The 16,251-nt window shown below is 37.5% G+C and overlaps 1 protein-coding gene across 4 annotated transcripts in view; it reads left to right on the top strand.

The window, feature by feature from the left end:
• The window catches only part of LOC109387875 (coiled-coil domain-containing protein 126), a 62,124-nt gene that overhangs the window by 16,176 nt on the left and 29,697 nt on the right, over positions 1-16,251 (top strand). For 3 of the 4 annotated variants that reach the window (XM_019652029.1, XM_019652027.1, XM_019652026.1), the window contains 2 exons: positions 1,852-2,258; positions 14,478-14,617. In XM_019652029.1, coding sequence (XP_019507574.1) covers positions 2,021-2,258; positions 14,478-14,617 — 378 coding nt within the window. In that variant the 5' untranslated portion in view covers positions 1,852-2,020. Of the gene's footprint in view, positions 1-1,851; positions 2,259-14,477; positions 15,801-16,251 lie in introns of those variants that run through there. The other variant, XM_019652031.1, reaches the window with a different exon arrangement.

Raw genomic sequence — 16,251 nt, 5'->3', positions numbered from 1 at the left:
GTGGAAATGTTAGGGGGTCGTCTTATACGCCCAGTCGTCTTATACGCCGGCAAATACGGTATATACTTAAGACATCCTGAGCTAGGGATGAGGTAGGGTGCCTTGGGGGCTTCAAAGGGTCATTGCAGGGTGATAAGAGCAGATGTTGAGTAAATAGAAGTCTGTCATATAGATAGGTCAAACGAGGTTATTTCTGATAATCTCTTATTGTGGGTAAGGCCACTTATTCAAGTTTTTCTAGGTAGTTAAAAGGGAAGGGCAGAAATTTCTCTTGATCCTGAAGCTAAAATTGCCCTTCACTCAAGACAGTCCACCTACCACAGAAGCATGTCTTGGGGGAACTCATGTTGAATCCCCACAAGCTGTAAGGAAAAGCCTTTTTCCTCTACCTTCTTCTTCTTCTTTTTTTTTTTTTAATTGGGAATTGGAGGAGGGAAACAGTGTGGGGAATTGGGAAGGGGGCCTGCTAAGTTGTTCTTCAGTCTTAGTTGTGGAGGGTGCCAGTCACCATCTGGCTGCCCATCGGCAGCTCATGGCCTCTAAGCTCAAGGTGCTGTGTTCAATCTTAGTTGCGGGTGGGCGTAGCCACCATCCATGTGGGAGTCGAACCGGCAACCTTATTGTTAAGAGCTCATGCTCTATCTACTGAGCCATCAGGGTGTCAGCTCAGCTCAAGGTGCTGAGTTCAGTCTTAATTGCAGGCGGGCATAGCCCACCATGGAACACGCAGTCTTGTTAGGAGCACGTGCTCTCACCAGCTGAGCCATCTTGCCACCTGTTGGCAGCTCAGTTTGGGCGCAGCACCACTGGCCCATGTGGGAATTGAACCGGTGATTCTGTTACTCAGAGCTCGCGCTCTTGAGCAAGCTCTTAACCAACTGAGCCACTCGGCCGGCCCTTGGGTTGTTTTCTTAATTTCTCTTTCTGATAGTTTGTTATTGGTGTATAAAAGTGCAAATGATTTCTGAATATTAATTTTTGTGTCCTGCGACTTTACTGAATTCATTCATCATTTCTAATAATTTTTTGGTGTAATCTTTAGGGTTCTTGCTATATACTATCATGTCATCTGCAAATAATGACAATTTTACTTCCAGCTTTCCAGTTTAGATTCCATTTTATTTCTTTCTCTTGTCTGATTGCTATGGCTAGAACTTCCAGTACTATGTTCAGTAAAGGTGGTGAAAGTGAGCATCCTTGTCTTGTTCCTGATCTTCAGGGAAATGATTTTAGCTTTTCACCAGTAAGTATGATGTTAGCTGTGGGTTTATCATACGTGAACTTTTTTATGTTGACGTATGTTCCCTCCCTTCCCACTTTGCTGAGAGTTTTTTATCATAAATGGATGCTGGATTTTGCCATGCCTTTTCTGCATCTATTGACATTATATGTAGACAGGCATTTTGATTTTGCAATCTGTTTCACCTTTCATTTTGGCATTTAAACTTTTATTTTGGCATCTACTTTTTTTAAAAAGGAGGAGGAGGAGGAGAAATTGATTTTCAGCACTTAAATTGGTGACCTGTATTTGAATAGACTGAGACCGCCTGTAAATCTCATATCCATAGTTTTAGTTACAAATGACAAGAAGTCATTCAAAGAATTTTGTGACTATGGTGGCATTTTTCTCAGATATTTTCAATGAATTGCCATTTATTTCTAATTTAAGTATTTGAAGACGTATATAAATAAAACTGATAAAAGACCTGGCAGCTTGCTTAGTGGTGGAGAAAGTTGACAGAGGATGATATAATTCCAAATCAAAACTATTTATAGAATCTCTTCTTAAACATATCATTGTCTATTCTGTTATTGATATAGGTTATGACTAATCACATTTTTTCTTCTCAGTTTTACAGAGTTAACTAAGAGTTGGAGGCAACCTTGCTGAAGATGAAGAAGAATATGCAGCATTAAAGGAGGAGGAGGAAATTTTTTCTTTTTTCTTTCAAAAGTCTTGATTGTTTGGTGGCTTGCCTCTAGTTACCACTTTCAGCTGAGTCTGTTTGCTTCATCAGAAATGATTTTTACAATCTCAAGAAAACATATGTCCCAGAAATTGAGTTTACTGTTGCTTGTATTTGGACTCATTTGGGGATTGATGTTACTGCATTATACTTTTCAACAACCAAGGCATCAAAGCAGTGTCAAATTACGTGAACAAATTCTAGACTTAAGCAGAAGATATGTTAAAGCTCTAGCAGAGGAAAATAAGAACACAGTGGATGTTGAGAATGGAGCTTCGATGGCAGGATATGGTAAGATAACCATAGAATATTTCTAGTTTTCTCCTCTTCAACCTATCCCCATTTAAAGATAGTCATGGAAATCTAACCCAACTTCATAGGTTTTTACAAAGTAATTTTTTCTTGACTTTTTATGAAAAATTCAAATGTACTGAAAAATAGTAATATGATAAATTTCCATATGTCCATCATCAAGATTTAACAATTATTCACATTTTATAATATTTTATTTAAATTTTGAAGAATATTTAAGTTGCAGAAATTGTGACATTTCATTGCTAGATATTTCCATATGTATACCTAAAAAAATGACTTTTTTTCTACATAATTACAATATTGTTACCATACCTAGTTCACATTTACATTTTCCCAATTATCCCAATATATATTATCAGTTAATAACATCTATTAATTCCTAAGAAGCAGCATTTACCTATATCTCCAATATTGTTTATTGCCATTCTGTTTTTTACACCCTAGGTTCCTGCTGTGTTTTAAGTTCTTTGTGCATGCCATGTTCTCTCTTGTCTTTGAAACTTAAAAAAGAGAGAGAGAAGAAATAGAACACGTGTTCTCTAGTTAAACACAATTTTTAAAAAAGTTATACATATATGTATTTAAAGAATCAAAATGTGTTATGATTCTTAGAAAGTTCTTCCAATCCCCAGCAGTCCTCATATTTCCCATTGCTCATTTTAAATCATTTAATTTGATATATTTGGTGGTTACCTCTGTACTCTAAATAACATGCCCTATGAGCTGCTTCTCGATTTTTCAATTATAGGCATTATCTGTTAACTTCCCACTATGAAAGATGAGGGTTCAGCTTTCTTTCCTACTCCAAATTGCATCCCACCGACTCCAGGCTGCTTTCACACACAAGTCCTCCTTGTCCTGCCATTTTCCCATTGTAATTTTGGCTAAAACAGTATTCAGTGTTTGCATTATTATGACTGTGTTAATGGTATTCATTACTGAGCCATGTAGTACATTATGATTACTTTTCCTTTGCTCTACAACTTTATATTCCTCTTTAGAATTAATAATAAGCTTTGTTTTTTGTTTCTTTACCTAGTTTTATATCCCAGTTGCCTCACTGTTGTTTAAATCTCCTTCCAGTATATTTAGACACATTAAGTATTTCATCATTTTCTTTATCTTGAAATCTTTCCAAAGCCTTCTGACCTGCTTTATTCTGACTGTTTCCTCTGTAGGCTTGTAGGGGTGAATTATTCTAAGATCTCACTTCACCATCATCCTGGGGATTCCCTTTACCTCTTTCTTGTGTTGTATCTGCTTCAGTTTCTGCTTTATTGGTTACTCCCTCATTTTAGGGGAACAGATTCTCTGGTAGTTTCCTCAGAAAGATACAAGGGACGTCAGAGTTTTGAGTCCTTGCATATCTGAAAAGTTCTCCCCCTCCCCCAAACCCTCAAGCTTAATTGAAAGTTTGAGTATAGAACCATAGTTTGGAAATCGTTTTCCCATGGATTTTTGAATGTTATGTTTTTTTCGGTCTTCTTTAGCTTCTAGTGTTCTTTTTGAAACTCTAATGCTGTTCTGATTCTTTATCCTTTATATGTGACTTATTTTTTTGGAAGCTTGTGAGATATTTGTCCCACACTATTCCGAAATTCTCAATGCTGTGTCTGGATATGGATTTCTTTCATACATGTGCTGGGACCTCAGCGGGTACTTTAAATCCTGAAACTTATGTCCTTCAATTCTGGAATATTTTTTCTAAATTATTTATTTGCTTTCTTCTTCCCCATTGTTTTTATTCTTTCTAGAATTCTGTTATTCAACATTTGGGCCTGGGCCCTCTGAACTGGTCCTCTAATTTTAATTTATTTATAAATTGATGTCCTTTTGGTCTTCAGTCTAGTTGTGGAGGACGTTGCTTCACTGGCCCATATTGGTATTATCATTGCGCTCTTCCTGGGTGAGGCAGTCACTTGTCGGCCATTGGATGGCTGCTTACGGTGGCTCATGGCAGCTCACAGCAGTTCACAGTAGCTCATGTCCACTACTGGCCAGCCCCACTGCAGCCTACGCTGTTGCCGGCCACTCACGGCAGCCCAGCTCCATGTCGAGCTGTTCACCATCTTAACTGTAGAGGGCGCAGCATCACTGGCCCTCATGTGGGATCCGAACCAGAGCCTTGCTGCTCAGCTGGTGTCCCAAGCCAGCTCCTAACCAATGCGCCACTTGGCCGGCCCTCCTCAGTTTTGTTTTCAACTCTTTATGGAGTTTTTTATTTTGTCTCTCATGTTTTTAACTTTTAAGAGCTCTTTTTTGTTATTTCTCTAAGGTTATCAATGATAGCATATCTGAAGTGTTCCCATGTTTCTTCCAAAAATGTCTGGTGTTCCATAGCCTTTTGAGGCTTTTTAAAGAGTGAGAGACTGAAAGCTTGGTAGGAAGTGTTGAGTTGTTGGATGGCATGTACTACAGGGTGATCTGGCTGGGACATTTTCTTGGGAGTATTCTTAATATTTGCAATGACTTCTGATATCAACTGCCTGGAGTGAGGCCAGATTTCAGGTTAATGGCATAATCTCCCACCATACTGTCCTTATTTCAGAAACCAGCTACAAGGTTGGGTGTCCCCAGGTTACCCTCATTTCTGACTGACTGGATAAAAATTTGAGGGTTCCCATTACCCCCTCATGTTTGATAATTTATTAGATTGGCTCACAGAACTCACTGGAAGCCCTATACTTACTATTACGGTTTTATTATAGCAAAAAGAAAATCAGAACCAGCCAAAGGGAGAGAAGCATAGGGCAAGGTCTGAGAATGTTCCAAATGTAAACTTTCTGCCTTCTTCTTCCCATGGAATCGGGACACGTTACCCTCCTGGCACATCAATGTGTGACAATATTAAGAGTATTGTCAACTAGGGAAGCTCATCTGAACTTTAGTGTCCAGAGTTTTTATTGGGGCTTTATTGTATACGTATGATTGATTGAATCATTGGCCACATTGAACTTAATTTCCAGCTCTTCTCCTCTCCGATGTTGACTGAAAAGTCCTAACCCTCTAATCACGATTGGTCTTGCTCGAATGACTAGTCCCCATCCTGCATCATCTCATTAGCACAAACTATCTAGGGGCCCACTCTGAGACATCTTATTAATATAAATTATCAGTTGTGGTCCCAGGGCCCCACCACGAATAACAAAGATACTCTTATAACTCAGGAAATTCCAAGCATTTAGAGGCTACCTCCCAGGAACCCAGGACAAAGGCCAGCCAAATTCTCTATTATACATTATCAGTGTCTATTTCTTTGAGGTATCCCAAATATCAGTGTATTCAGATTTTTCTTAAGTTTTCTGAACTATGATGGCTGAAGCAAAAATTATAACATTGTTCAATGTGATTCAAAATGTCTGTAGAGGGAATACTTAAGGCAATATATTACAGTGAGTAGGGTAAAGGATGGTATATTAGAGTTTTCCAGAGAAATAGCAGGGAGAGAGATTGGTGGATTTTTAAGTAATTAATTGACTTATGAAATTGTGGGGTTGGAAAGTCCAAAATCTGTAGGGTAGGCTGGCAGGCTGAAAATTCTGGCAAGAGTTGATGTCGTAGTCCTGAGTTTGAAGGTAGCCAGTCTGGAGGCAGAATTCCCTTCTATTCCAGGAACTTCAGCCTTCTTGCTTAAAGTATTCAGCTGATTAGATGAGCTCTACCTACATTTTGTAAGTAATCCCCTCTACTAAAAGTCTACTGGTTTAAATGCTAATCACAGCATTTAAATACTACTAACCAGCAATTTCTAGACTGCTGGATTTGTCTAGGCACTGTAGCCTAACCAAGTTGACACATAAAATGAACCATCACAGATGGTAAAGAGAGATAAAGCTTATATATTTTACTCAAATTTATAAAATGATTATGATGTTATCTTTATGATGTAATGCCCAGAGCAACCACTTAAACTATACAAAGAGATACATTAAAAAACACTACAGATAAATAAAAAAAGAATTCTAAAAAATATTTAAATAATCCACATGAAGGCAGGAAAAAGAAAACAAGGAAGTGAAAAACAGAACAAACAAAACAAAAAAATGAATGGCAAACCTAAGTCCTAATATATCATAATTACATTAAATATAAATGTTCTAAAGGACTTTGGCAGACTGGATTAGAAAAACATGACCCACATATGTGCTGTCCAAGAAGCTCACTTCGAATTTAATAATATGCTGGCTGAAAAGAAAAGGATGGAAAAAAATATCATGCAAACAGGATAAGGAATGGCTCCATTAATATCAGATAAAGTAGATTTTAGAGCAAGAAAACTACCAAAGAGAAGGACATTATATGATCATAAAACGGTCAACCCACCCTGAAGAAATAACAACCCTAAATGTATCTATAAACTGATGGAAGTAAAAGGAGAAATAGATAAATCCACAATTACAGTGAGAACTTAAACACTACCTTCTCAGGAGTTGTTAGAACTACTAGATAGAAAATCTGCAAGGATACAGAAGATCTAAAGAACAATAACCTAACCCGTGAAATCTTATTTTAAGAGTCCATGGGATAGTCACCAAAATAAATCATATCCTGGTTCCTAAAACTTCAACAAGTTTAAAAGAATTGAAATCATACAGAGTGTATTCTCTGATCACAATGAACTCAAACTAGAAATCCATAACAGAGATAATAAGGAAAATCTCCAAATAATTGGAAATTTAAAAAACACACTTCTAAATAATCTATGGGTCAAAGAGAAAGTCTCAAGGGAAATTAAGAAAAAATACATTGAATTGAATGAAAATGAAAATATAACCTAAAAATGGGGCACAGCTAAAGCAGTGCTGAGAGGAAATTTAGAGCACTTAAGTGCGTACGTTAGAAAAGCCTCAAATCCATAATCTAAGCTCCCATCTCAAGAACCTAGAAAAAGAAGAAAACAAACCCAGAGTAAGTAGAAGGAAGGACATGATAAATAACAGAAATCAAAGAAATTGAGAGAAAACTAGAGAAAATCAATGAAACAAAGAGCTTGTCCTTTGAAAGGGTCGAAAAAATTGACAAACTTCTTGCAAGATTGACAATAAAAGAGAGAAGATACAAATTGCTAATATCAGGAATGAAAAAGTGAGTATCACCACAGACCATGCAGACATCAAAAGGGTAATGAGGGACCAAGATAGCTCTACACACATAAATTCGATATCTTAGATGAAATGAATCAGTTCCTTGAAAACCGCAAAGTACCACACTCACCCAATATGAAACAGATAATTTGAATAGCCTTATAACTATTAGGGAAATTGAATTTATAGTTGAAGAACTTTCAAAAAAGAAACCTCCAAGGCCCAGTGGTTTCACTGAAGAATTCTAGCAGAAGTTTAAATAAGAATATCAATTCTACAGTCTCTTCCAGAAAATAGAAGAGGAGGGAACACTTCCCAGTTTATGAAGCTAGAATTATCTTTATACCAAAACCAGACAAGATAGTATAAGAAATAAAAACTACAGACCAATATCCCTCATGAATATAGATGTGAAAATCCTTCGGACACATTAGCCAACGGAATTCAGCAATATATAAAGAGAATTAAACACCACGACCAAATGGCTTGTTCTAGGGATGCAAGACTGCTTCAGTTTTCAAAAATCAATCAGTGTAATCCACCATATTAACAGGCTAATGAGAGGGAAGAGGATGTTACTGAAAAAGGGCAGCATAGGGATCCTTGTGGTGATGGAAATATTCTGCCTCTTGACTGTGTCCATGTCAGTATTCTGGTTGTGATGTTGTATATGTTTCTGCAAGATACTAGAATTGGGGTGAAGGGTACAGGAGTTTTGGTATTTATTACTTCTTACAACGATGTATAAATCTACAATTATCTCAAAATTATTTACCAACCCCTCCACTCCCCAAACCAAAACTGTAAAATGAGTAGTTTCCTATATTCTAAGTATGCTAAAGGAAAGTCAATCTCAGAATTCCTATTAGAAGTAATTTCGATGTGGCTATTTAAAACGTAGCTTATTTATGATTTACATCATTATACAAATCCATTATCTATTTTTTCCTCCCTTAAGAAAATGTCCCCGGCCCCTGGTTGAGTGCATGGCGACTGGGGGCAAGAGCTGGAATTTTGTGTGCAGGGATTTGCCCCCGGAGGCTTTCAGGGTGCAGGGGTGCGCCCTCTCTGAGGAGGAGAGAGGGCGGGAATGAACTGGCTCCATTTCAGAAATAGTGGACACTGACAGAGAGAGGAGCCACTGGTCCATGGAGCGCAGAGAGCGAGTGGTGGNTCTTTCTGTTCTTCAGTCTAGTTGTGGAGGACGTTGCTTCACTGGCCCAAGTTGGCACCATCATTCCTCTCTTCCCGGGGGAGGCAGATCAGTTGCCGGCATCTGGACGGCAGCTCACGGGGGGGGGGGGACGGGACGGGACGGGAGCCCAGGTCTGATGCACATCTCTGTGTGGGGTCTCCCCTAAAGCCTCTGTATCCTACCCACCCTGCTTCAGCCAGGTGGGCTCAGCGGGAGGGATGGGGCCTTCTGCATCTCCTTATAAGGGCATGGCTTGGCTGCAGGCGTTGGGCGAGGTGGGGCAGGACGCTTCAAAGGAAATCAATGTATGTAAACATATAAACTGAAAGGGCAAAAGATAAGGGCAAAAAAAAAAAAAAGAAAGGAAAAGAAAAACTAGGTTCATTTTATGTCCCTAGGCACTTAATTTGTATTTAAAGTTGATGGGAACATATATTGATCCACTTAGACTAAACAATGTGCCTTGCAATCTTAAGTAGGGAAGTAATAAAATATTTGTTGAATAGCATAATTCATTCAGCACTCAGTGGGAGAAGGTAGCTATATTAAAAATGTAAAAGAGTAAACAAATAATGTGTAATTAATTCTAGTTTATGAAATCACTTTTACCTAACATGCTCTTTTCCCCCTGACCTTTAAAATAAGTTCATTTTTTTTTAAAAAAGATTTTATTAGGGAATTGGGCAGGGGAACAGTGTTGGGGAATCAGGGAAGGGGAACGATGTGTTTTTCCAGGATCCATCAGCTTCAAGTCAAGTTGTTGTCCTTCAATCTTAGTTGTGGAGGGTGCAAGCTCAGCTCCAAGTCCAGTCACGGCTTTCAATCTAGTTGCTGGGGGTGGGGAAGGGGGGTGGGGCTGTAGTCCACCATCCCATGGGGGAGTCAAACTGACAACCTTATTGCACACTGAGCCATCTGGCTGCCTTTGGCAGCTTATGGCTGCTCAGCTCAAGATGCCGTGTTCAATCTTAATTGTGGGGGGCGGGGGTGGGTGCAGCCCACCATCCCATAAAGGTGTCAAACCAGCAACCTTGCTGCTAAGAGCATGCACTCTCATCAGCTCAGCAGTAGCTCAACTTGGGTGCAGCTCACCCAATGTGGGAATCCAACTGGCAACGCTGTTGCTCAGAGCTCGTGCTCATAACCAACTGAGCCACTCGGCTGGCCAATAAGTTCATATTTTTAAGGAATCATTCTTGTTGTATTACTAGCTTCATAAAACTTTACAGTGGGTAATTCACTTTGATAATCAAAAGTGTCTTCTAAGTTTTCTTTCTTGTACCATTAAGCTGATGTTAGTGGTAAAATATCAGTTTGAATTTGAAAACTATTAATAAGGAAAAGTTTTTGACTCATGCAATGCATTAAACACGTGTGTGTTTTATTTTCATTAGTCATTTTGCATTTTACTATGTTTTCGTTCCTTTTTTGTGTTCATACATGGTTATTTTTATTTATATCTTCCTCTCTTCTATACAACAGGCTTGAGGCAGCTCACATTAAGAATACAAACAATAAAACCTATTGAGATATGAATAAGAGCTAAATCAAGACAGAGACATACAAGCATGGGGCCCACAAAGGCATGTGTACTTGCTGTTTGTGGTGGTCCTGTGCTTGTTTGCCCTCAGATTCATGCCTGACCCTTTCTGTTCTGTTTTGTATCTCAAGGGAGGATGATTCCAGTAGGTGAGTGATTCTAGTAGGTGGCGTTTTGCACATTTCCACATCAGCTAGCTTCTGTCTAGGTTTAGCCAATGGGAGGCACCAGCACAGTTTTGAGAAGTAGGAGGCAGGAGAAGGCTAGGGTCTTTTTCTCCCTGTCTGCCTCAGGTGGTATTGCAGTTGTAGAGCCAGTGTTTTTGTCAGACTCTGTTTTCCACTAGGTGTCCTTGGACTTGGGTCTGATAACATCACTGCTTTCTTCCTATGTTCCATAGGCTTGAGATGATAGTGGCTTCCTGCTGTGCCTCACAATCCCTGATTATGTTGAGTACAGTTAGAATCTTTTTATATCTAATATCTGTAGTATATTTAATAGCATTATGTCTTCTTTTTGATTTTTGTATATTGTGAAGTAATTGTGTACTGTGAAATAAATGGGCTAGGTACTGTTTTCATACTATCTTGTGTTCTTATGTGTCTTTGTGATTTTTGCCATTCTTTTCCCATTCTTTTTCCCCCCTTAAACTGTTTGATTTCTTCTCTTAGAATAGGAAGCTTAAAGCAGAGCAACCTTAAAGGGTTTTATTTTCTAAATCTGATCCTCACGTTACTCTCAACAGTGATACCACCTACTAAACACATGAATCAGACGTTCAGCATATGTTCTTTTCAAATATTTGTTGACTGTCTACTGTGTGAGGAAGCATCAAGTTGGGTGAGCTGAGAGTAAAAAGATAGATATGATATGGTCTCCGCTTTAAAGATGCTTTTAAGGGATTCTGAACAGTGGCCATGGTAGGAAGTTCTTATTGCTATCACCTTCAGTGGTAGGGCTTTATGGGAAAGTGCTGTGGACTCCCATATAATATAAACATATAATTTCTATCAATATGTAGTCCCACGAAATGTAAACAAAACCGTATTGTGAATCTAAAGAAATGGGAAGTTTTGGTATCTTTAAAAGAATCCAAAGTTCAGGTAACATTAGTTTTGTTCTGGCTTTTCAGCTAATTTTATATCATGGAGTAAGGTAATTAAAAACCTCTCAGTCTTTTGTAATATTTTATTAAAACAATTCATTTTAGAAAATCTGAAGGGATATTTATGATAATTTAGAATATTGTTAAAATTATCACATAGTTGTTTTGCATTAATCCCAATTTTTCCTTTCATGTCTATTTCTAACCCTAATTCTAATCAATGATTAAGCAAACTTTATAGTTCAGGTTAACACCTCAGCTTGGTGTCAAACTTCTTAGAGCTTTAGCCTCATTTTATGTAATAAGCTGGTAAGCTGCCCTACCTTAGCTTTTTCTAACTAGCCTTCTCCGGCCTAGATTGCTACTTTTTCAAATATTATACAGGAGGTGACTGCCAGGTAAAAACAGAGATTCAGTAGTTTTCTTTCAGTCCTGTTGCTGAAGGATTTACAAAATATTTCTGTCCTGTTTATGAAATACTATTATAACTTGATTAAAAGGTCTTAATAAAGAAATGTCTCCTCTCCCAAGCTTTTATTTTGAAACCTCTCAATGTACAGAAAATTAGGGAAAATTGTATGGTAAACATCATATATCTTTCATGTAGACTCACCATTTGCTAAAAAATTTTCTACATTTGTTTTTTATTTTTCCTTCTGTACAAATATATATGCTTTTTTGGGTACCATTTGACAGAAGTTGTATATATCATAATATTTTATTCCTAAATACTTCTTGTCAAAGGATATTTCTTGTACTTTTTTTTTCTTGTACATTCCCACTAAACTAGAATATGTAAGTGCTCGTGATGAATGATGCCAGAAGGTACACTGCTTGGAAAATCTCATTCTTCCATGACTGGATTTTCTCCAAATAAAGTTTTCTCCTCACTTTGTTTTTTTTTTTTTTAAGATTTTTATTGGGGAGTTGGGGGATGGGAACAGCGCTGGGGAATTTGGGGGGAAGGGGAACAGACAAGTTGCTGTCTTTCTGTTCTTCAGTCTAGTTGTGGAGGACGTTGCTTCACTGGCCCAAGTTGGCACCATCATTCCTCTCTTCCCGGGGGAGGCAGATCAGTTGCCGGCATCTGGACGGCAGCTCACTGCGGCTGCTGGCCGCTCATGCTGGCTGCTGGCCACACACAGTAGCCCATGGCAACCCACTGCAGCAGGGGCTGCAGCCTACGCCGTCGCCTGCGACTCAAGGCAACCCAGCTCCAGGTTGAGCTGTTGTTCAGCATCTTAGATATAGAGGGCAGTGTCACTGGCCCTCATATGTGGGATCCGAACTGGGGCCCTCTGGTGTCCCAAGCCAGCTTTTAACCAACTCACCACTCAGCCGGCCCTGTTGTTTTAGTTTTTATTAAGCATTTTCTAACCAGCTTCTACCACTACCCACCACCACTACTTTCAGTACTCCTTTCTGGTATCTTTTTTCTGCCTTTTAGTAAGCATATATATTCACATTTTGGTAAAATACAACAAAATTTGCCATTTTAACCATTTTAAGTGTACAGTTCGGTGGCAGTGTTGTACAACCATCATTACTAACTTTCCAAAACCTGCATCACTTCAAACAAGAAACCATAACCGTTAAGCAATAACTCGCCATTTCCCTTTCCCTTGGCCCTTGGTAACCACTAATCTATTATACTTTTTCCCTATGTAGTTGTCATTCCTAGACAGTCCATATAAGTGGAATCATACAATATTTGTCCTTCTTTGTCTGGCTTATTTCAATTTGCATAATGTCTTTAAGGTTCATTCATGTCATAGCACGTATCGGAACATCATTTCTATGACTAAATATTCTGTATGTATACACCACATTTTGTTGATCTCTTCACCTGCTGTTGGATACTTGGGTTGTTTTCATCTTTTGGCTATTGTGAATAATTCTGAAATGAACATTGGTGTACAAATATCTATTTAAGGCTCTGCTTCCAATTTTTAAGGTGTTTACCCTAGAAGTGGTATCGCTGGGTCATATGGTAATTTTATGTTTAGCTTTTTGAGGAACTGCCAAACTTTTTCACAGTGGCTGTACCATTTTATATTCCTACCAAAAACCTGTGAGGGCTCCAGTTTCTCTTCATCCTTGGCAACAGCTATTTTCCCTTTCTTTGGCTATAGCCATGCTAGTAGGTGTGAAATGGTCTCTCATTATGATGTTGGGCACCTTTTTGTGTTCTTATTGTCCATTTGCATATCTTCTTTGGAGAAATGTTATACGCATCTTCTTCTCATTTAAAATATTGGATTGTTTATTTTTTTGTTGAGTTTAGGAGTTCTTTATATGTTCCTAATAATAAGCCCATGTCAGATATATGATTTCCAAATATTTTCTTCCATTTTGTAGGTTGTTTTTTCAATTTCTGAATAGTCTTTTGATGCCCAAGAGTTTTAAATTTTGATAAAGTCCAGTTTACCTATTTTTTTCTTTTGCTAAAGTGTTTTCTTAGTAATGCATCTTAGTAATGCATCCATCAGCAAATTTATCATCAGTTGTTGTTGGATGATTTTCTCCCTGATCACAGATTAGGGCTTGAGCTGTTTTTTTTGGTCCAGGATCAACAAAAAATAATGATAGTTGCAACTGATCAAGTACCTAATATGTGCTAGGTGTCTTTGGGAAACTTGAGAAAAGAGAATTCTAAGACAGAAAAGGGTCATAATCTCATTCTTGCCCGATAAATTCTCCTGGAACCTCTTAACCTCCCAAAGACATGAGGAGATACAATCTTCCCCATCCTTTTCTGGAAGAAATTTTAAGTCAGAACTACTAGTATCTCGACTGCACTCAGGTTCCTGGTGTCTACCTAGGATCCTAGGCTCTGCCACACTTCAGCCTGTGGAGGGTCCAGGTTTCTTGTTTCTACATTTCATTGAATATTTTTAGCTCAGCTAGCTTTTTACCTTATCTGCCTAAGTCCACAGTGATCTTTACAAACTGCTTAAGAAACTCTAGGTACACAGATTCCTTAAGGGGGGACTAACTTTTGAACCAGACTTTAAATCTGTTTCATTGCACTAGAAAAGTGATCCCCCACATTTATAACTCTGAAATTCCTTTAAGTAGCTCTATAGGTGATGCTATTAATTAAAATAATTAGGCCTTTCCTATTTGTGGTTTGAGTGTTTTCTCTCTAGTATATTTTCTTTCAGATGACTCAATAATTGCTCACTTTTTCCTTCAAGCTATGAAAACACAAATATCAAGCGCTCTGCCAATGTTTAATATGGTTTATTCTGATTCCTCTCTCCCCCCTTAGCGGATCTAAAAAGAACGATTGCTGTCCTTTTGGATGACATTTTACAACGCTTAGTAAAGCTTGAAAACAAAGTCGACTATATTGTTGTGAACGGCTCAGCAACCAACACTACCAATGGTACTAGTGGGAATCTGATGCAGGTAACCACAAATAAGAGGATAAACACCTCGGGCAGCATTAGATAGCAGTTGAAGATCACCTCGGGCTGCTCCATCCACCATAGATTATATCCTACGGCAGAAAAGCTTTTCAATTGCTTACTAGGATAGAGTAACGCTTTACAATAAAAGCTCTACGCATTTTCAAGGAATATGCTGGATTCATGGAACTCTAATTCTGTATATAAATTCTAAAAGTTATTAGTTTGCTTTCAGGCAAGACTCTTCAATGCTGTACTATATCCTTAAAGGGAATTTGGTAACATGGTTGGTGCAGTAAGCAGGTAGGTGATCTCTGTATAAATCTTTTGTGTTTGAGATCAAGCTGAAACAAAAACACTGAAAGACATGGATTCATTTCTCTAAAATATTTATTTAAATATATGTAACATGTTTTTCACACAAGTGGGGAATATTATTATTGAGTCGTTTTGTCATTTGTTCTCGATATGTGTAACTGTTAGACTAATACTATTAGAGAGTGTGCTTACTTCCCGTATTATATTTTGTTACTCAGATTATGAGCAGAGTAAGGAAGTATAATGTTGAAAATAATGTTTTGAAATCATGACCCAAAGAATGTTTTCATTTGCACTTTGCTTCAGAATAACTGGAGGTTAATTATTGTGTATTTTAAAAGATTACATTTGTATGCGTATAATCTTGAAATGGGTAGTTGCCACTGTCTGTAACCTATTCTAAACATTGGGACAATTAAATAACCTTAAAATAATCTCTAATCTTATATGTAACATTTTCTTACATATATTCTGAAGAATAAAAGATATTTTTATGATGAGATTAAAAGTAAGTAAAGCAGTCATGATTTTTCACATACATGAATGTTAATTTAAAAGTTTAACCCTTTGAGTGTCTATGCTGTCAGGAAAGCACGTTATTTCCATATTTGGGTAATTTTTGTTTTTATTTTGTTGTCAGGGATGGGGAGACAGATATTTGTGAGACTGGGGCTCTTAAGTACTTTAGTCAGATATATCGAAGTGTAAAGGTATTTGTGCTGCATTAAATTGCTTGGAAAATGTTAACATTATATAAGAGTATCCTGCTTTATGAAATTTTGGATTTGTATAACAGGTACATTAGATATCCATTTTATATAATGACCACTTAAAAATAACATTAAAGATATAATTTAAATTATGAAGATTGACTATCTTTTCAGGAAAACGGCTAATGTATATAGCACAAGAGATCCTAATCTTGGGTAATTCTAGTATAGAGCAAAGGACACCTTTATTTAAATTTCTCCTGTAGCAAATTTAATTGCCATATGGTGCCCTATATTTCATAGTATTTATTCTCAATAATAACTGCTTAAGTGCAGCTAGCTTCTAGATTTAGACTATATTGAATTTTGTTTTGAATAGTGTATTGTTCATTATTATAATATGCTACCATATGTAGTAGCAATAATTATAATGTTTTATTAAAAGAAGTATGAGAAAATACTGTTTTATGACACAGAGCTTTCCAAACTTCTCTGTACTCTGTGAAGAAATTAATTACATACCGTTGCCAGGTGAAGTTTGGAATAATTGTTCAGTCTGTCTTATTAGATGTGGACTTTTTTGGTTTGTTTTCAGGGATGAAATAAA

The sequence above is a fragment of the Hipposideros armiger genome, unplaced genomic scaffold (genome assembly GCF_001890085.2).
Source record: "Hipposideros armiger isolate ML-2016 unplaced genomic scaffold, ASM189008v1 scaffold_171, whole genome shotgun sequence".
NCBI lineage: Eukaryota > Metazoa > Chordata > Mammalia > Chiroptera > Hipposideridae > Hipposideros > Hipposideros armiger.
This window is presented reverse-complemented; position numbering and strand designations above follow the sequence as displayed.